At 52.0% G+C, this 20,896-nt stretch overlaps 7 protein-coding genes across 7 annotated transcripts; 3 read left to right on the top strand and 4 right to left on the bottom strand.

Moving 5' to 3' along the window:
• Window positions 1–157: 157 nt before the first annotated feature.
• Window positions 158–871, bottom strand: ANOM_003166 (putative phosphoglycerate mutase family protein; the record flags this gene model as incomplete). Its single annotated transcript, XM_015548423.1, has 3 exons — window positions 158–242; window positions 353–575; window positions 643–871. Coding segments are annotated over 3 exons (522 nt in total), but the record flags the coding sequence as incomplete, so codon positions are not given.
• A 904-nt stretch (window positions 872–1,775) lies between these two features.
• ANOM_003165 (bZIP transcription factor) lies at window positions 1,776–2,915 on the top strand (the record flags this gene model as incomplete). The annotated part of the gene is made up of 1 exon (XM_015548422.1): window positions 1,776–2,915. The coding sequence occupies one exon, from the start codon at window positions 1,776–1,778 to the stop codon at window positions 2,913–2,915; it is 1,140 nt and encodes a 379-aa protein (XP_015410367.1).
• A 139-nt stretch (window positions 2,916–3,054) lies between these two features.
• On the bottom strand, window positions 3,055–4,686 carry ANOM_003164 (MFS transporter; the record flags this gene model as incomplete). The annotated part of the gene is made up of 2 exons (XM_015548421.1): window positions 3,055–4,245; window positions 4,318–4,686. 2 exons carry the CDS (start codon window positions 4,684–4,686, stop codon window positions 3,055–3,057), a joined length of 1,560 nt encoding a protein of 519 aa, XP_015410368.1.
• Window positions 4,687–6,524: 1,838 nt separating this feature from the next.
• ANOM_003163 (3-oxoacyl-synthase) lies at window positions 6,525–11,660 on the bottom strand (the record flags this gene model as incomplete). Its single annotated transcript, XM_015548420.1, has 5 exons — window positions 6,525–7,144; window positions 7,207–10,917; window positions 10,974–11,437; window positions 11,497–11,523; window positions 11,593–11,660. The coding sequence occupies 5 exons, from the start codon at window positions 11,658–11,660 to the stop codon at window positions 6,525–6,527; spliced, it is 4,890 nt and encodes a 1,629-aa protein (XP_015410378.1).
• Window positions 11,661–12,367: 707 nt separating this feature from the next.
• On the top strand, window positions 12,368–14,229 carry ANOM_003162 (cytochrome P450; the record flags this gene model as incomplete). The annotated part of the gene is made up of 6 exons (XM_015548419.1): window positions 12,368–12,445; window positions 12,503–12,653; window positions 12,720–12,779; window positions 12,842–13,108; window positions 13,163–13,528; window positions 13,592–14,229. 6 exons carry the CDS (start codon window positions 12,368–12,370, stop codon window positions 14,227–14,229), a joined length of 1,560 nt encoding a protein of 519 aa, XP_015410379.1.
• Window positions 14,230–14,800: 571 nt separating this feature from the next.
• Window positions 14,801–16,133, bottom strand: ANOM_003161 (branched-chain-amino-acid aminotransferase TOXF; the record flags this gene model as incomplete). The annotated part of the gene is made up of 5 exons (XM_015548418.1): window positions 14,801–15,070; window positions 15,127–15,746; window positions 15,804–15,944; window positions 16,005–16,040; window positions 16,100–16,133. 5 exons carry the CDS (start codon window positions 16,131–16,133, stop codon window positions 14,801–14,803), a joined length of 1,101 nt encoding a protein of 366 aa, XP_015410370.1.
• A 723-nt stretch (window positions 16,134–16,856) lies between these two features.
• On the top strand, window positions 16,857–17,734 carry ANOM_003160 (ankyrin repeat domain-containing protein; the record flags this gene model as incomplete). The annotated part of the gene is made up of 2 exons (XM_015548417.1): window positions 16,857–17,195; window positions 17,306–17,734. 2 exons carry the CDS (start codon window positions 16,857–16,859, stop codon window positions 17,732–17,734), a joined length of 768 nt encoding a protein of 255 aa, XP_015410371.1.
• Between the last annotated feature and the right edge of the window lie 3,162 nt (window positions 17,735–20,896).

Here is a 20,896-nt window from a genome sequence, read left to right as displayed (position 1 = left end):
AAAAAACCCATGGAAATCACTAGAGAAAATTAAACTGCAGTAAGAACAAAAGCGCAACGGACATCGAATGCCAATGACGATAATTAAAAGTCATAACTGCTGGTCTGTTTCATAGAACGATCGCATGTCGGGTGCTACTCTTCAACATGTCTGATGCTTAACCATCCAGTCCGGGACACTGCTCACTCGTGGTCTCCGTGATCTTCGTGTATGGCGAAGGATCAGTCCAAATCAAGTCGAATCTATCATCTGAAGTCAGTAGAGGATCGCTAGTCATCCTACACGCTGAGATAATTTGGAGTATGGTGATTTTGATTCGACAAGGAAGGGGTCAGGAAAAGGGCTTCAGCACCTGTCACTTGGATACTCCGGCGCATCGTCGGCTCCGAGCTTCTTCACGATATCCGTGAGCGCCTCATGCTGCCAGCAGATCAAGATATTCCCGTCTCCTTTATAGTTGTCAACGGCCTTCTTCACACACTTGGGGTCGTCGCGGTCGCAAGAAATATCCACAGTAAGACCCAAGTCGTCGGCCAAGGGAAGAACTGTCTCATAGGGACGGACCCGTTTGCCGCCTGTAGCAGTCATTGTTAGCGATCTAGACCCGCCAGGAAGACACCGGCCGCTTGATGCTGAACGTACTCTTCTTGGGTGTTTGTGCCATTATATAGCCAATGTTGTACCCAGAATTCTTGCCAAAGACTGATCGGAGACATTGAGCGCGTTGGACCCCCTGAGCGCTGAGACCATTGCCGCCATCATCTGGCTTCTCTCCATGGCGGATGAAGTACACGGTCGGCGACGCCATGACCGTGGCGGCAGCTGCGAGAAGATAGTAAGGCAGAAGCATTTTCAACGGTGACGACGTAATAATTCAGGCCAGCTCCAGCTCCCCATTCAGAGGCACACTGGCTAGCCTTGTATTTATCAACGAAGCGAGAGAACTAATCTATCGCTCCCGGCGGCAACACAGTGTTCCTCACTCGCATTAGGGCTGACTAGAGGATGCTAAGTGGTTCCTAGGCAGCTTCGTAGCGTCGGTTGTATGCGTTAAGATCCCCACATCGGGGCACCTTAGGGCTTACAGCGCCGTGATTGGCCAATCTAGCAGAAACCCCAGGGGCACGTGGTGAAATGAAGAGGTAACGGTGGCCCAAATCCTCATGCCAGGACGGAGTCTTCTTTGGTTCCGGGACGGGGGGGAGAAGCAAGCGAAGAACGGCAGAGGGGCCTTTTACGGAGTAGAGAGTAGATCCGTCCGTCAGCTTGAGCTGAGGTCACGTGTCCGTGTTGGATCCAGAGAACGCACAGTCTCTGGGAAGTCTGACGGAATTGCACCGTAAAATCGGTGATAGATGTGGGTTTTTGCCTGACTTCTTGCGACAAGAGGAGTGTAGTAGGGAGTTAATGCGAGTCTTGAATCTTGACAGAACAGAATACTTTGGAATATGTCATGTCACAGGGTGGCGCTAATCCTAACTAAGCTTTCCGCCTTCCATGTCTGGTTAGTCCCATCATGCCCGAAGTGGAAAGCAACTGAAGCTACTCACGAACAAACTTAAGTTCCAAATCAACTTGGAAGACTTCATATTCGTTCAAGCGGTATAAGAGTCCTCTCTCAACGTGGGGTTTCAACTTCAAGGGCTTGCAACGCCGCTGGATTATTGAATCCTTCGCCGGCTTCTCTGCCCTGATTTACCCACCAAACCCTCGCCGTTAAGCCTCCCCTCCCCGTCTTATCCTCCGACCGGCCAACCCCCCGATCGCTACGGACAATGTCATCAGTAGAGAAAAAACGACTACGCGATAGGCGCGCACAGCAGAACCTTCGTAGCAAGCGTTCACAGCAGATGGCCGTGCTCGAGAAAGAAGTTGCTCATTGTCGGGAACACCACGACGATCACGGAATCCAGCGCCTCCTGCAAGTAATTACTGGTCTCCGGGAGCAAAATAAAGCCCTGCGATCACATCAGGAACGTTTAAAGTGTCTTGTCAATTCCTGGGACGCAAGTCCAGTTGAGGTGCCGACCAACACGCAAGAACCTCGCGACCAAAGTTTACCGGGCTCGATCGCAATCCCTGGAGGACTCATGAACAACATTGATTCTAGTTCGAATCCGATCCAATCGAGCAGAAATAATACTCCACGCGATGACCCAAACCCATCCTCATTACGGTTGGGTGGTGAACTAAGCCATCAGCAAGTCCCTCACACACAGACACTTTCCAGAGAACCCCCGACGACGGATACCAGTCTCATCTGGAAACAACTCCCTCTGCATGCCGACAACTTCTTGGACCCGCGAACCATTTCCTGCCCTTGGTTGGAATACCCGGAGCGAATAGCCCTGTGCCCCAACTCCCCCTCCTCTCCACTAGACCTCCTCTACGGCACAAATACAAACTACCTCGCGGACATGATTTATAAAGCCACACAGAGACGCCCTATCCGTGACCCTGAACGCTTAGCCATGGGCTGGCTATGCTACCATCTTACGCGATGGGTTGTATCGCCTAGTCCTGCGACCTACGCAAACCTCCCACTCTTTCTGCGACCGGTTCCAGACCAGCTCCAGATTACACATCCCATGGTGCTCGACAATATACCCTGGCCGCAACTCCGAGTGAACCTGATTCGACACTGGGATGTGCTCCGCGATATTCGCGACGACGTTTTTGGATTGTTCTCGTGCTGTGTCAAGATTCGGTGGCCGTGGGGGGAGGGCATCCTCGAACGGAACTCGGACAACGAGTTGTGTATTAAAGAGAAATTTTTCGAAACATTTATGAGCGAAGCAGGATGGGGTCTTACACCCGAGTTTATGCAAAGATATCCTCAACTTCTTGCGGGAGTTGATCTCGGGGCTATCGCCTATGAGCTTGTGGATAAAGAATTTTATCAGGGTGAAAAGTGATCGTGGTCTTTAAGATTTTATTTTGGAAAATGATCGCAGCTATATACAAGTCTATGCTTATTATGTATCCACCGACTTTGGGGGTCTATATGAATGTGTGCGATGCGGCTGTGTGATGCTCATCACCAACAGGCCAACATCAAGCGCTGACTTTGTCGAAATTGACCGGATATTTCTCTCTGATGGACTTGCCCCATTTGGTAAACACGATAGGGATCGGAACGAAGGCCAGCGCCAAAAACCCGAGGAGAGAATTTCCCCAGCCAAGGCCGAGCGCTTCGAACATGGACGGTCCGGCCAAGGGAAGCAATGCGCCCACGAGGGATCGCGTCGCCGTTAAGGTTGCGTTCGCTGATGCGGCATAGGCGGGATAGGAGTCGATGATGTACGTCTGGATGGGAAGGTAAACCCCCATCATTCCGATCCCAAACGGCGCCATTCCAATGATGGGTACAATCCAGTGGACATGCTTGTCGGCCGTCCAGCCATACCAGAAGAAGCTGATCGGGAGGATACACGAGAAGATGATCATCAGGGGGAGTCGCATCTCTGGTTCTGTCTTGCCTCCATTACGAGCTGCGAGTTTCACCATGATCCGGTCGTTCGTGCCCGCCACAAAGACAAGACCCAGCATAAAACCGATACCGATACCCAGATAGGCCAATCCCGACAGGCCGGTGGAGAATCCATACTGCCCCGTGAAGACGCTTGAAATGGTTGTGAAGAACAGATAGAGAAGGCCATAGACGAGGGACATATACGTCGACAGCAGTAACACGATGGGGGACTTGACTAACAGCAACATAGGCCGCACCAGACTTTGCTTCAACAGTTCCCCTGTGGAAACTTGGCCTCTCTTGAGCTCGTATGCGCTGCGCAAGTCTGTTCTCCCCAGTTCCTTGGACAGCTTGGCGGTTTTCCGCCGGATGATGACGGGGGCGTACGTTTCCCGATTGAGGATCTCAATTCCCAATGCCATGGCCCCGCCCACAATCAACAGCACCCAAAACACCCACCGCCAGCCGACTTCTTCACCGAGAAAGCCTCCGGCGATGGGACCCGCGACCGGACCGATCAAGGGTCCCACGCCCCAGATGGAGGTTGCCTTTCCTCGTTGCTGGGGCTCAAAGAGATCCGCGATGACGCCCGCGCCCAACGTGAGGCATGCCGATCCTCCGATTCCTGCGAGGAGCCGAAACACAATTAAGGATGCAATATTCGGGGCGAGCGCACATCCGATTTGCCAGACGACGAAGAACCAGTTCGCGATGCTGAGTACGATCCGTCGTCCGTAGATCTCACTGAGCGGAGCTAGGATTAGCGGACCGAACTGTGAGGCATCATATCTAGTCAGCCGCAATCTCTCTTGATCGTGCATTCAGACAGGCAAACTCAAACATACCACATAGCCTAGAAGATAGATGCTGACGGTAAAGGAAAGGATCGTTTCGTCGGTTTCTTTGAAGTCGGCAGCCATATAGCTGAGGGCTGGGGAGAACATGCTCGACGCCAGCGGACTCACGAAGGTAAATGCGCTAATCAGTGCCAGGAGAGCCCATTTTTTGCTGGGGGCGAAGTTTAGCGGATTCGCAGGGTCGTCTTGTCCTTCCCATCCCACAATGCCACGGTCGAGGTCCATTTCGGGGTAGAGTTGAGATGGTTCTGCCGTCTGCGTCTTGCCCTGCTCGAGGTCCGGCTGTTCATCTCCCGGCCCTTTCTCCGTCATTGTTGTAGCGCTTGCGTTCGACTCTTTATAGTCGGCGGATTCCATGATAGAGGTGAGAGATCTTTTAATTCGAACGAGCCATCCACGTAGCCAGGGGCTCGGTGTAAGCAGTTAATGGACGATAAGACAGGCCGTGCTCTGAGAGGGTAGTAGACATAGGAAATGGAACGAAACGAGTGACTGGTTTATAAAGGAGCAGAGCAGGCGAAAAAAAAAAAAGACTGTTTGGGCTATAAACATCGGTTCGGAAGCCACGAGCCGACGTGATATACGAAAGCATCTTAAACTTATTTCCAGCAAGTGGGACTCTCCTTGTGCTTATACCAGCCAAGCCTTCATAACTGCTCGTGCCAACCAAAAGGACTTGATATCGGATCGACGCCGTGGCCGCGCGATGCTTGACTGATACTCATGTCTACTGACCACCGGTTGAGTCGATCAATAAGTAGTCTATCCCTCACGAAAGTTCAATAGGTCTATAGTCTATCTGTTTGAAGAATATATCAATTTGCTGCCTTCCAGGTATGTTTCCCGGGGGGTTGCCTAAAGACCGCCCAGATCTGTATATCCTGCATAAGATATCGGACAGGTAGAGATTGACGTGATTAGCCTCCACGGCAAGGCCATGTGTCCCTTGTAGCAAACCCCACAACCAGAAATACTTACCTAGAGTCCGTGGCAAAGAGTAGGAAAGGAGCTTCATTTGCCATTCTCAACGACACCCACTGACTCAGTTGCCCCACTGCATGTCCTGAATCTCCAATCATGGCGGTTTCTTGTCAAGCGCTGAATCATTGCCGCTTGCAGCTGGACCCATCGTGATAACCCTATTGTCACGCTTGTTCCATAATCCCATTCAATCCAGCATAAGAATACATGCATAAACTTGCATCCGTGCATGGGATGTACAGTATTGTCGTAAGCATATTTCCATTGGGAGAACGAGAGACGTGAAGATCCTTTCTATATTCAATTGAGTAGATTGCTCACTATGATCGAACTGAATGATCACGCATTGCTTTTGCCTTGTAGGATAAGAATATATCCGAGGTACTAGTAATTCATATGCTTCATCGAATGCTTCCGATTCTCCTCTAACAAAACGTATACCAAAAAAAGAAGGGATTCAAAATCATAATTAATGTTCTCTGGGCAAACCTCAACTCATCCTTTCCAAAACCATGCACGGCAACAACATTCTTGTAGAAGGACGCTCTAGCTGATCTTCATTGTTGATATCTACTGGCAGTATCTTTGACGTTATCTACACAGGGCTGATCGTAGGGCTGGCTTCGCCTCACCTGGCGCCAAGTCCCAGGATACTCTGAGCAGTTTGTGTCAACAAGGAGGACAAAAGTCGGGCAGTGCTCCAGAGAGACAAACCAGCATTATCTGTCGCAACAAATCGTATGATGCAAAATTAAGTGTCCCCAACGTAAGCATTCGCACCCCTGCAAAGGGTTGCTATTTAGACTCAAACCTGCCGTATCCCAGTGGGGTACACCGGGATATGTCCCCGAAGATAACAGAGGAATCCAACGCGAGGGATTTTAGTTCCTCTGTTAGGGCTTATCAGGTTAGGAACCAATGATGGATGCATCCAAATGTTGGTGCTGTCACGTGGTCCTAGGCTACCTTTTGTGGACGCGAGTCAGTGGATATGGTCAATTTTTCGATCAATCTAGTCTACTACTACTTGGCTAGGTAGTATATACAGAAGTGCCCAATTTGCTCTTCCCCCCAGCGAGGCTCTGTTGGTTCTAGGAGAAGAAGAAAAAAGAAAACCGCTCATATTACAAGGATAGGACACTGCCACGGAATGAGCATGGTTCCAAGAAAAGTAGAGGAAATGAAGAAAAAAGTAAAGAAAAAAATATGGAGGCTTAGAATGAAACCCCAATTGTTGGCTCGGGCGACTCCGTTGACTCCTTTGACTGCATTCGCGCCGTAGGATCCAATAACACCGCATTTTGCTGGTCTGGTCGATAGGGAGCCTCGGTCTTCGCCACGAACATGGTATTCGTGGCCAGCCCATGGTGGAAGAAGCGGAATGCCTTCCGATATCTCGTCAGACGGCGTGTCCGATATGCGTGGTATTCGCCATCCTCGAGCATAGCGTAGAGATACCGAGGGTGCACCACGATGGCCTGCGCACCCTTCTGCCCGAAGCCGAAGGAAGTCACCGAGAATGCCTTCAATCCCTTGGTTTGGATGCTGCGGTTGGGATAGAGGATGTATTCGTTGTTTTCCAGCTTCCCATCGACGTTGTCCAGGTTGCGGTTGCCGGGAATGAGGCCCGTGTCCAGCACTTGTAGGCCACCATTCAGCATCCATGCTCCTGCGGCACCCTTGGGGTGGCCCGTAAGATACTTCTGTGAGATAGCGTAAAGGGGGTTGCCGGGTACGCGGCCGAGGTGTCGCATTTGGGCTTCGAGCACTGAGGCTTCGTTCTTGTCGTTCATGACAGTGCTAGTGCCATGTAAGGAAACGAAATCCAAATCATCTAGTAGGCGGTCAGTTCCATGATATCTAGACAGTTAATGCAGAGATAGAGGCATGACGAACCAATAGTCAGACCGAAAACGGCCAAAGAACCCCGAACGGGAGAAATGGCGGACTCATTCTTCCAGAATTCATTACCAAATGTGTTCAAGGCCTCCTTGCGCTGGCGCTCGGCTTCACCTTCGACAAAGCGTTTGTGGTTCTGGAGCTCTTCCTGAAGCTCTTCCGCAGCCTCTCCGTCTTGGGTCATTTGCTCCTCAAGCATCTGTACCTCGAGGTCAACCGATTCTTGGATTTGCTTCAGTCGCGCCTCGAGACGGCGCTTGCGGTAACGAATGTCAAGCAGTGGCGATGGGAACCGACTGTTGGGCTTCTCGCGCGCGTTGGTCAGGATACCCTGTCCTGGTGCCGGCACCGATCGGCTCGTCTTGTCACTCGCAGTTCCCACCCAGGCGACAATGCCATGAATTGGCAGACCCAGGTCGAGAGCCAAACGGGCTGAGGTGATAACCTGTACACCACTGCCCTGAGACTCAACGAAGCCGCTGCGGCTCTCTGCAGCGGGCCGCGACATCTCCTGAGGAAGCCTGCCCTTCTTGGCCTCTTCCTCGGGGTTGGTAGTGGCTTTCATGTTGGCAAACTCCTCCGCTACCGCCTGCGTCATGTCATCGTATCCACCGACAAGACAGATTTTGGCACGTCCAGTGACGATGGTCTCGAACCCAGTTTCCAAAGACTCGATCGAAGTGGCGCAAGCACCAACCGACGTGCGGATGGGGCCAGCGGAGGAGATCAGCAGCATATTAACCCAGGCAGCCGTGGTGTTAATAAAGGTTTCCTGGAGAATGTCCTTCTGGACATCCTTATCCAGGTACCGGTCCCGGAACATCTTCTTCAACGAGTGCACGCCACCAAGACCCGAACCGATGCAGTTGCCGAACTCGGAGAGATGGATATATTGGTATAGCTCGTAGGGGTCGGTGATTCCCGAGGCCACAAGCGCCTCCATGGTGCTGACCAAGGTGAAGAGAGTTCCACGGTCAACCTGGGCGACAATGTCGTCCGGTATGCCGTAGGCGCGTGCATCCCAGCCGGTAGGAACCTGTCCTGCAACCGCATGCTGGTACTGCAGAGCCTTGGGGATCATCAGCACCACGCCCTTCTTCAGGTTGACAACACATTGTTCACCCTGCGGTGAGATATCAACCAGGTTCTCCCCATGCTCGTGGATGAGTTGCTGTGCCACCTCAGGAGAGACTTCGAAGGGCGGCAGATCCTCTTCAAGCACGACCTCTTGCAGGAGACGTCTCTTGCCGGGTGGTTCGCTAGGATCCAGGTCCGGCTCCACCAGCCGGATTCCCGTATGATTGAGAATATGCTCTTCATATCGGGCTTTGACATCCATGTCCTGCACGGGCTTCTTTGTCTTAGCATCCACCCAGCCGGTGAAATGTTTCCCGTCCAGCGGGCCGTCATGGTGCTTGATGAGGCCCATAATCCAGGCCATCTCAATGCATCCTTCCAAGGACAAACGCCCTGTGGCTTCCATCTGCCAGCGAGTCCGAGAGTTGCCGTACGGGCCAACCTCCGAAAAGCCTGTGACCACCACGATGCGCTCTAGGTCTGCCATGCCCATCAATGTTGCTCGCAAGGGGTCGACTTCGGTCTTCGCATCGGGCAGAGCGGGGAATGAGAAGCGAATATTTGCCAGGCGCGTCCGTGCCTCCTTCTCCTGGGTCGTTGGAGAGCTGCAGGTAGTAAGCTTCTGCTCAGCAGCTTGCTCCCGCGCGAGGACGGTGCGCATGGCACTTTTATCGACAATCTCGCGCCGAACCTTATCCAAGGTAGCCCTCAGATTCGGAATCGTGTTCAGACCGCCGGTCAGATCGGCATACAGGGGCTGTACGTTGCACTGATTCGCAAGCTTCCGAGTCATAAGCACCAAGATGTACGCTCCCATCTCGGCTGTGGAGAAGGTCTGCACGCCATGACGCTCAATCCCTGCCGCAACAATGTTGTTATCGGCCATCAGACCGGTGCCACGCGTCCAACCAATGACTGCACCGCAGATGGACAGGTATGTCGACCAGCTTTCCGAGTGCCATTTCTCAAACAAGGATTCGAGGGCAATCTTCGACTCGCCGTACAGACCATCGTTGCCAAACGCGCCGTGGTTGGGCGAGAGGGGCAGAATGACTTGGGTCGGCCGCGTGCGGTATCCCCGAAGCTGCTTCTGTTTCTTGATGGCCCCCAGCAAACGAAGCGTGTTGGTGAGCATGATTCGGTGAGCCAATTCGGATTTGGCATCAATATTGTCAATCTCACGTCCAGCCTCGGAGATTGCCGCGAAGGGAACAACGTGGTCCAGGTCCCAGCCCAGGCCACTCCCCGAGGTGTAGATGTACTCCACAAGACCATCGAGATCATGCTGACTTCCTTGGTTGAATGGGGCGACGATCAGTTCGGATCCCCGCGAACCGTGTTCAACGTAGAGACGCTGGTAGAACCGGGTCGTGGCAGAGGAGTAGCTGCTGGTGGTGACAACGACCTTGGCTCCGCCACTCAGGAGGCCTTTCAGGATTTCGGCTCCAATGGATCCAATACTCACTCCAGTCATGAGCACACACTTATTGATAAATGTGATACCGTCATTCCAGGATGATTGTACCTCGTCCAGGTACAGCGCCGTTACCGAGCGGTCGGTCAGCCAGGTCGAATGTCGCTGGGTCTTGATATGAATCGATGCGATGACGGGGGATCCACCGCGAGGGACCTCGCGGTACTTGATATGACCATTCTCATCCACCGTAGTGCTCGGCCCCTTGGTGAAGGCATCATAATTCGCGGCCAACGGCTCAAATCGAGGCGCGCGCGGCTTCTCGCAGAGGTCTACCAGGCGACGCATCACGGTCTTGGCTTCTGGGAAACGAGTGCCCCAGAGCGAGCATGGGCTGTTCGAGAGGTACTTGATCATTTGCAGTAAGCGAGGGCTAGATCGGTTGGCGATGGCGTTGCTGTATTTAGGGAAATCGGCATTGCCAAAGTTCCCTCGCAGAATCCGGTGGAACAGATGCAATGTATCTTGCAACACCCAGTTCCAGCTGGAGTTGTAGCGTCGAACCTTGGCAGCTGCCCATAGCGGACGAATACCTGAGATAAAGACATCGCCCACCTCGGCTGTGATGAAGTCCAACTGCTCCTGCAGCTTGACAGTCGCCAGCTGTGCCTTGAGCGCTTCTCGTGCATCATGGCCCAGATCCTTCCCGAGCAGTCGGGCGTAGAGCTCCATCTGCGCCTTCCGAAGTCTCTCCTGGTCTTTCTTCACCAAGCCGAGAGCCTTGCTGTCCACAGGAGCCGACGCTGCTGCTGCCTCCGCGGCCGGCGCGGACGCAGACAGGTTGAGGCCGTTGTCTGTCGCATATTGCTGTACTATCTGGTCAAAGAATGTCTGTGCTTCTCCCGAACTTGCCAATCGGGAAGATGTTTGTGCTGTGCTTGCTCGCAAGAAAACCGAATCCTGACGTCCAGCCCCAAGACCCCATCGAGTCTGAAGATACTCACGGGCATCACCGCTAGAGAAGCCAGCAGGAAGTTTCTGTGCAAAGACGCGGGAGACGATCCCTGTGGATACTTTACCCAGCTGGCCTGAGAAGGCTGCGCCAGACTGCAGTGTATTGCATAGTTCCTCTAACCCTAGTTCTTCCGCCCTCTCGGGAAGGGATCCAAACTCGGCGTCGAGGTCGCCCACGATCTCATTTTCTAAGGTCGATCGGCCTGTACTCGGATCATTAGCAGCTATATTTAATGTAATGTAAGAGGGAGTACTATACCGCTCACTAGCAGCTTGATTGTTTTGTCTGTTGCTACTTCGCTGTGACTCTTCCTCAGCTTTTGTGCAATGATGGCGATCACAATATCCTTCGCCTGGACAGGAGCATCCGCAACCATCGCTACTTTAGCAACAGGGGCCGGCGCAGTAGTGACCTGAGTTTCAGCAGGGGCCGACGGCGTACTTTCCACAGCCTTACTGGGCGCCGACGGCGTCTGTGACAATAGCGGGTGAGGCTTCACAGCTGGCCGGCTGGTTGCTGTTGACGACCCCGAGATATACTGTATTTCGTCTGCATTCTGCGCGTATGAGAGTAGCTTTCGTGTCATGTGTCGTGCAGCATCTTGAGATTTGTACTGTTGACCGACAGTCTTTCGGAGCATGCCGGTGAGGATGTCTGCCGGGCCGATTTCGATGAACCGTTCGACATTCTGATCTGTGATGAGTCCATCTTGGGTTTCAATCCTGTGTTCGGAAGTGCGGTTAGTATAACATTCTCTATTATACAACGATGGGGGACTTACCATTGGACTGGCGACGCAAACTGATGCCTACAAGTGATTATTTCCTTGGTCAGATATCGCCATGATCGGTCGGGAGACATAGGCAGCATCACTCACGCCAACAGCTCAATCAAGAGCACATATGCAAGCTGCTGCTCAACTTCCGGCTGCATTGTGGCAGACATGGCAAAAGTTGTTCGGGTATCAATGTCATTGACAGTCGGGTGACTTTGGTCGACCGACACGAGTACTTAAAAGGGACTCGGCTACCAGGATCTATCATTATTACGTGTGCATGGTTCCTCTTTACAAGTCCATAATACTCGGGATTCAGTATAGTCCATGTCAGCAACAACCGAGGGCTTACTACACACGTGGCGAAGTGTTTCGGGGCGGAGGCCTCAACGTGAGAGAAGGAAAAGCGCCATAACATCTCACGCATGCAGCAGCAGCGATCAATTGAATAAAGTTGAGTGATCCAGCTCCAAGGCGAACCGCGCTAGTGGCTCACACTGCAGGCTTACATCGTTGATGGAATCGCGTTAGGGCTTACGCTGACTGACAGCTAGTAGGGTCCGCCCCCAAGTCGCAGGATCCGCCCAACAATCTGAAACCCCCAGGTTTTGACACTCAGGAACGGTGATCTAAATTTATCTCTGTCACCGTCAGACAGCGGCTCTTGGACCCAGAATCATACAATGTAGATGACATTGCGCGATGCAATCACCTCACCACCGAGGTTGTAAGGGATCTCCTACCGGTGCTTCTGCTATCAGCATGTCTTTTCGCCGGACTTATTTGGTTTGAGTTGCCATCATAACCATTTTCCCTAAGTCCGTGAACCATCAATTACTCAGTCTTCCACTTAGTATCAAATCGATCAACGACCATCATGCAGGCAGTCGCGCTGCTGAGACATGTGCCTCTCTTCGCCTATGTGACGGCGGTGCCCGTCGCATGTCTGGCCTACGTGAGCCCTTACTTCCAGCCCTAATGAGGATGGGATCCTCACTGACGAGTTTGTCAGGTGCTCGCTATCTGCATCTATCGTATCTGGTTCCATCCACTTGCGAAGTACCCGGGTCCTTTGCTGGCCAAAGTGACCAATCTCTATGGAGGGTACTACGCCTGGAAGGGAGACCTGCACATTGACATGATGCGCTGCCATGAAAAATATGGTGAGCTTGCTATATTACCCTTCTTTTCTATGCCGACTCGGCACTCACTAACGGGTGATGGGACAGGCAACTATGTTCGTTATGCGCCAAATCGGGTGCTGTTCAATACCAACACCGGCCTGAAGGGTTTGTCTCTTTTAGAGCTCTGCATCACTGGACGTCACTAACCAGATCATCTACCCTCTCAGAGATCTATGCGTACAGCAAAAGCTTCCAGAAGTCGGCCGCCTACGGTGCCATGGTTCATCGCGCTCCCAACACGCTCACCCTCATTGACAAAAAGCAACACGGTCGCAAGCGACGCATCATCGGCCAGGGCTTTGGAGACGCCGCCCTGCGTGGCTTCGAAGGGACTATCATGGGTCATGTACGCAAGTTCTGCGACGAGTTGTCCAAGGATATCTCGGGCGGAAAAGCTGGCGACTGGTCTAGTCCGCAGAATATGGGTAAATGGTGTATGTATCATCCTACTCATTCCAGGCGAAAGGAGCTGCTGACACTTTTCCCAGCAAACTACCTCACTTTCGACATCATGTCCGGCATCATCTTCGGCGAAAGCTTTGATCTCATTGGCAGCCCCAATAACCGGCAGATCGTCAAGTGCATCGAGGACTCCAACGTGCGTACTGGAGTCTTGTCGCAGGCCGGTGAGCTCTCCACACGCCGTCTTGACCGCTGGCTATTCCCTCAGGCGATTCAAGGCCGGAATGCGTTTATTCGCTTCGTCAACATTCTTCTCAAGAAGCGCATGTCCGCGAAACCCTTGAAGCGCCACGATGCATTCTCATTTTTGCTGGATGCAGTCGATCCGGAGACGCAACAGGGATTTACACCTGCAGAGATTGGTGCTGAAAGTACCACCATGATTGTTGCCGGTAAGATCGTCTTTCTCTCTACCAGTTCCTGTTCTATCTATTCCGTCTCCTAACATCGCCAAGGGTCCGACACCTCCTCCACCGCCATCGCTTCTACCTTCTTCTACCTTTGTCGTAACCGGGAATGGTACGAGAAAGCCAAGGAGGAGGTTCGCGCTGCATTCCCGGGCCCCGACGACGTCGCACTCGGACCCGCCCTGAACAACTGTGTGATCCTGCGCGCATGTATCGACGAGAGTCTTCGTATGTCCCCACCGGCCAGTAGCTCCCTTTGGCGCGAAGTCCTTGAGGACGGAGTCACCATTGACGGTCACGTCGTCCCACGAGGCTACGACGTGGGTACCTGTATCTACGCCATTCAACACAACCCCGACTACTACCCAGCACCCTTTGAGTACCGTCCCGATCGCTGGCTTGACCCCGTGCCGGAAAAGGTGCAGCTCGCACGGTCGGCTTTCAATCCGTTCTCCATTGGACCGCGGAGCTGTCTGGGGAAAGGGTTGGCATGGACGGAGCTGATGCTGACCATGGCATATATGCTATCGAAGTATGAGTTCCGCAGTGCGCCGGGTGAGGACGAGAAGGTTGGAGGTGGAAATGAGGCCATGGGACCTGGAAGACAGCGCGAGGGTGAATATCAGTTGCGCGATCATGTCACGGCTGCAAAGGACGGCCCGATCGTGCAGGTTTCTTTCCGATAGGGATTTTTGTTTTTTAGGTTGGGAAGTGAATTGGAGAATGATACGATGTGTATGTATTTTTAAATAGTATCTCGAGGGGCCTGGAAAGTGTCTGCTGAGAATGAAATTGGTCAAGTTGTGTTTGAATCCGCATACTTCGGTAAACCTTCATGTCTTTAGCCAGTCAGTCAAAACAGAGCAGCAAAAAAAGAAAAAGAAAAAGAAAATAAAGAAAAATAAAGGAAAATAAAATGAAAATTCAATGTCCAAAGAGATGTATCAAACTTGTCTGAAGTTTTCATAAAAGATTACGGCTATCATTGGTATATTTCTACTCTGTGTCAGACGGCAAATGGCGACAGCAGCTCAGCCACCAACCCCAGCCCTGTGTGTACCTCCAACCGGCAGCAGACGTTGAAGATCCTAATTTCATGGTGAGTATGAACACTTCACCTTAGTTGGGGGCCATTTGGTGGCTTCCGTATAGTTACACTTACATTCTAAGCGTGCTTTCACTTTGGGTTATGGCATTCTGTCAAATTGGCATGTAAACATTAGAACCGCTAAACACTCTTCACATACAAACTTATATCTACATAATGATACAAGAAGAGCCAGAAGAACCCACATCAGATGTCCCCTGAACCTCCTCACGCCATCCAAACTGGTCCTCAGCTTCACCACGTTGGATCTCAGTGAGCGCGGCATATAGCTGCTGGCATACCGGACCCGCGGTCGACTCCTCGGTGTAAACAAAATGGTCGTCGCGCGACTTCCGGGTAATGGACCGAATAGGAACCAAGGCGGCAGCGGTGCCGACGGCCATAACCTCTTTGAAGGTTGCAAGTTCCTCGTATTTGACCTAGAAGTACTGTCAGTCATAGACTCGATCGGAAGAGAGAGACCAGGTGTTCGTACTGCGCGATGCTCGACAGTCCATCCCAAGGACCGAGCAATCTGCATGCAACTATCGGACGTCACACTCCCGATGATATTGTCGCTCTTGGGCACCACCAACACGGGCTTCTCCCCATCCATTTTCGCCCCCAGGAATCCCGAGGTGGAAAACTCATCGATTTCGGTATGAGTGGCACTGTCTAGGTGCAGGGTCATAGGAAATCCTTCCTTCTTCGCTTTTTCCGACCACTTCATCACGGGGGCATAATTGCCTCCAATCTTCGCGTGGCCCGTTCCCCGGGGTGCAGCACGGTCGAAGTCTTCGAGCACGACCGCCGGCAGGGGCGCAATGCCGTGATAGGTGCTGAAGGGCTGTACATATACGCAGAAAGTATATTCGGCAGGAGGGGTCAGTGCAAAATGCGCCCCGGAGCCCAAGAGGACCGGGCGCACATACAAGGCGGCGCCGCTCGCGTGAGGAGGGACCCACTCCGCGTTTCTCGCGACCGCAAGATTCACGCACTCCAGAAAGTGGTCGGTGGGGACGGGAGGAATGGAGACCACGTCGGCAGAGTGCTGCATGCGCGCCGCATGGAATCGTGGGCGAAAGAGAAGGATCTGGTCAGCAGCCGATCGGTAGGCTAATCACTCTATTATTAGATTCCGATCCAGTGTTGTGTGGGGAGAGAAAAGCTCACCTTTCAATCCTTCATACACCTGTTGCCCGTAGTTGAGGGCTGGGGCCAAGCCGTGGATGCGAAGATATGGATCCTCCACGAACTTGGGCGATGTCCACTTCCCTGTGGAAGCGGAAAAGGTCGACTCCACATGGCCGTTGACTAGGACAGAATAATGTTATTCTTGGTTTCTTCGTGCGGGTCCATTCGATCCTCTCTTACCCATGTCCGTCACCGCGAGCCCTAACTTCGTCCAATCTACTCCATAATCATGTTAGTCTCCATCCCAACCTATGCACGATCGAATGGGTACCGACCAATATTCGCTGCTGGTGCGGGTGGGAAAGTCATGATGGGGAATGCTGATGTGACCAGGGATACGAGTTTCGAGAGTCTGTTGTGTCCACTGTTCGTCTTCTTTTGTTTTCTTTTTCTCTTCCAGGATCGGTGGTGGAACGGGTGATTATGACCGGTTCTGTGGATTACGAGGTTTATCTATGCACTGTCTATGTCGTTGTGGACTGATCAACTCAGGGTTTGTGGGAGTTTCTCGCATCCTTCCGGTGTGGCTTCGCTTTGGCTGGCCCCCACAACATCCCGAGGGCATGAGGTTGCAGATGCACTGTGAGGGATGACGGAGACCTGCAGACTCAGCTTTAGCGTGATAGTTTATTATTATTTTTGTAAGAGCTTATTCTTTTGCCTTGTTTCAGCCTCTCGATCGGATGACCTTCGTCATGGATCTCACGGACAATGCGAGATCACCGTGTCTGTAACGGCCCCCAAGTAGGGCTCTCTCGTTACAGGTGTCCATGCGATGGTGATCTAGTGCCCCAGTTTGTCGGCAACATCAGGATCAGGTACTCGGTGTTGCTGAGATGGTCGATCCCCCGGAGCCATGAAGCTGTAAGCTCACCATCAGCAAGCTCATACTTCGTAGACATTAAAGAAAGAGGAGGACAAGTGTGACGGACCGATCAACCCTTATCCATATTGCCAGAATCTTATTAGCCTCAGTACATCCGGTGGTGTCGCGATACTCTGGAGCTAGCAAATAACCCTGCCATCCAAATCATGCGGAACAGTCCCGCGTGGTCCCTCTCCCAGACTCCGTCTCCTGCGCAAAATTCTCCCCTCGGAATGATGATGAAAGGCTTGGATCCGGTGCTGGCACCCGGGGATCCCCTTGACCCTTGTCCCTGGCCAGTCTCATATGCAGATAACGACATCTGGTCACAATATTCCGGTGGCCTATTCTCTGCCGACTCCGATGTCCTGCACCTCTCCCAAGCAGACTGGCAGAATGCAGACCTGTCAGACAGCGGTAGTTGGGCCACCAACTCCCTCAACGATTTATCCATGACCTTGTCGGACGCCCCATTCGGCCAGCCTCCTCTATGGACACCTAGCAGCGTAGGTCTCTGCCTCTCTCTCTCTCTTCCATATACCCCCTGCTTCCCTCTTGCTGTCCAAAGTATATGGTTTTCTATCTCCAGACCGACATGAGCTAACCTCCTTGATAGGATCCATGTCTCTTTCCCAGCATTATACCCTCGCGCGATCTCTCTGGTGAGAATGTAGTAGACATCCACCACCAACCCCGTGATGGCATTCCCACGCCGCCACCCTCGCAGCCTCAGTCGAATCCGAGAACCCCTCAGGAGCCCAGCCACGGCACCGAACGTGTGGTCTCCTTGCTGCTCCTTCAACGCGGGGTTAACGTGAACGTCCAGGACTCACGCGGCCAGACCCCGCTGCACATTGCCGCCCAGTGCGGGCATCTGGGCGTGGTGCGATTGCTACTCGCCACCGAACACATCGATGTCAATGCTCGCGACCACCATGGGTCGACACCACTGCATGTCGCAAGCGAGAAGGGACATGTTGAAGTGGTGCAGTTGCTAGTGGCTCATGGAGCGCGCTTAGATGCCCGGTCGGGCCGGACCGGATAAAAAGGAATCCTGGTCTATATCTGCATCTGCTGCATTTGCCGGTGTTTTATTGGTGTTTTGGGCATCGATCGTTTCGGAGAAGCGATTTTCTTTCAGTCGTTCCTTACCTTTCCCTTTGTCGGGTTTCCTTTGTCAGCATTCTTTTTCCGATCTTTTCTTCGGTCGTTTCCCCACATATATCCAATGGCGTTGTTCTTCTTTTGCATGACTTGACCACTCTTCTTCAGGGGGAAAGAGGAAGAAGTCGACTCGGGGAAAATTCGGTCTTTGTTTCGCGATACGCGTCTTGTTTCACGCGGTTTCAGGGCGTTGATATGTGTTTTTTCACAGCGCAAGCATACCTATATCCTGTCCGATAGACATTTAAATTGCTTAATTTCCGTTTTCTTTCTTCATTTCATTCTTTATTTGTTCTTTTTCCGTTTTTTTTCCTTTTTTGGGTGATATAGATGTTGGTGTGGACTCTGTGGATACCGTATGGCCTTGTATACGCGCAGTTCTACGCTGTACAGTACAGCGCCTCTGGTTAACGAAAACCTTCGAAGGATAAGATGGAATCGCGAGATAAGAAATAAAAGAAGATAAATACACGAGAGTATAAGCAGTTGAGATATCTGATAAAAGAAGTAACGAGTCGTACCTTCAGTCCACTCAATACCTACCATGCATTGGGGTGGTAATTGTGACGCGTCGCGTCGTTGAGGCTCCCCTCTACAACCATACAACTCCTTGAGCTTGCCTTTAAATCTCAATTCCTACCTGGTTATATCAATTAGTATGGTTAAAATAGCAGCTCTAATCAGCCCTTCAATGCCTGGTTTCAGTTTACGTGGCGATGATCTCGACTTGTGCGGCAGAACGGTGCAGTTAAAGGTAGAAGTATATATATATTTAAACGAGGCACAGTATTGATATGGGTCAAGTCAGCGAACGGCTTAAATATTGAAAGAAAATTACTTTTTTTCTCCTTTATTTGGCAGCCTACCTAATAGCCTCCTCTTCACAGTCCACCAAACACCTTAATTTCTGTCCTAAAGATCAATGTCGTTGTCGTTACAGGGGACACAGTCTTCCTCTCTGCCCATCTGGAAAATATGCCACAGCAGAATGTAAACTGCTATTGGCCAACATAGCGACCCGCAGTCCATACCGCTATAAGTTAGAGGCGGTCCTAACTGAGAGCGGTGTGAATTTGAACCAATAAGCAAGGTATATAGAACAAGCCTCTCCTTAAGCGACTTAGCGGACTTCCAGAAAACGCCAAGCGGGGTTCAACCGGGGGTTCAACCCTGTCAAAAGAGCTCATCATCGGGGCCATGGCGGTGAAGCCCATACAGAGAGAATCAAAGCGGTCAGCTATTATGCCAGCAGTATCTGTATCTGTGTCCTATCTCCCGAGCATGGAGTACACGACCTTCTGCGTATTACGCACAACCCCGCTGCCATAAAATGGGAAGACGTGGATAATGATTCGGACTACGCGAAATATACAGTTACTCCACATCATTGATAGATATTCCTTTCATTAACTTGTCATGCTTGTCACAGACACTCCTAGTGAGAGCCAACTATGACGGTCGGAATTATGTAGCGTCCACGGTCGCATGGTCCTGCACATGAACTGTTCCGCAAACCCGTTCATTTGCATCGATAACCTCATCGCAAACAACAACCCTCTACCGACGTGGTCTGAATCTGCCTCGACGCCTACTTCAAAGGAAAGAATGTGTCGGGGAGGACAATCGTGAGGTTGTCGACGACGCGTATGGTGCGCGTTCCGACCCAGCGATCTGTAGTGGGGAAGATGGCATGGCTCAAACCATTTCGGGGAAGAAAGTCGCTACGCAGTGACTTTGGCACAAGGCCAGATGTACAACTGCATGGTTGACAGCGGCAGGAAGAGGTCGTCCCAGTGCTGTCACCGTCGACAGAAAGCCCGTGCGAAAGGCGTATTCAAGAGTATTCGACGTGGTTTCAAGATCCACACATGGTGGATTACCTTCAGAGATGGCGGAGGACCCGTCGCAAAGGATCGGCCTCTCGTCTATATATAACCCTTTTACTCCGTAATGCTGCATGGAATTGTACGCGACTGGGGTCCCCCCTCCCCCCTTCGGCATTTAGCTCCTGTTTAGATCACTTTGCACCAACCACTGGCTGCAGTCCGAGCTGTCTCAAAATAGCAGTCATGGAATCAAACTTCGAACAGGCGTGGATACCATTGGGCAGCTGTGTCCTCGCCCCCAGTTGCAACATAGTAAGATGATATCCATAGGTGCGCGCTAAACTGATGAAGGAAATGTTGGTGCGGAAGCATCGAGCTAATGCAACGAAGGTGCTCAGCCGCGACAGAAGTTCGCTCTTGAAACTCTAGCGGCGGAGAAATGGGGGCGGTGACCCAGCGGGTCCTTCTGCGGACATCGGGCGTTATCATACTAACCCCGGAAAATGATCAGTTTAGTTTTCGAGTAAGACTTCTCCCAAGGTGTCTTTGGACCAACTTTCCTGACTCGCGCATGGATCTTGCATATGCCATGAGAGATGGAACCTTGTAATTGGATTTTCCTTCTTAACTCATGTAGAGCTTATTCTACAGATTTCCTCCTGGGCGGAGGGCTCGGTTTAGGATGACTTGCTAATTATCGGAACTTGCCTTGCCAGAATAGGACAGTCCTCACGTCATGGCGTTGGGGCTCTGCAACTAACTCGGGCTAAGTCCTCTTCTTTATCTCATCGCGGTTCGTTCGTGTTTCTAAATACGGCCAATTTGTGCAGTAAGCTCGGACGAATCCATGCTATCGCGACGCTACTGCAAGATAAGATGCGCGTAAGAACACAAGTAGCCTCAGGCAACTCTGGCCCCCAGGCTGACCGCACGAATCCTTTTGGGGGCTATCACCACCTGCGGCGCACCTTTCAGACTAGCTGCAAGACTGTGACATGTTACAGACTGTTCAAAAAACGTGGCTGACACGAGGTCGGCAGGGGGTACCGTCAGCCCTAATGGGAGAGCCGCCCCCACGCACCAAGGCGGATGGCAGGGCATCCAGTCTGACATGCACATGGAATCTACGGCTGCAACTTGATGTTGGATGAGAGGCGTGTTGATTGGTGGACGCATGGGGAGTTTCTGAATAGCACGCTGCAGTCGCCGTCGCCGTC

The sequence above is a fragment of the Aspergillus nomiae genome, assembly GCF_001204775.2.
Source record: "Aspergillus nomiae NRRL 13137 chromosome Unknown contig00031, whole genome shotgun sequence".
Lineage (NCBI taxonomy): Eukaryota > Fungi > Ascomycota > Eurotiomycetes > Eurotiales > Aspergillaceae > Aspergillus > Aspergillus nomiae.
The sequence above is the reverse complement of the archived record's forward strand: the minus strand, read 5'-3'. Positions and strand labels throughout refer to the sequence as shown.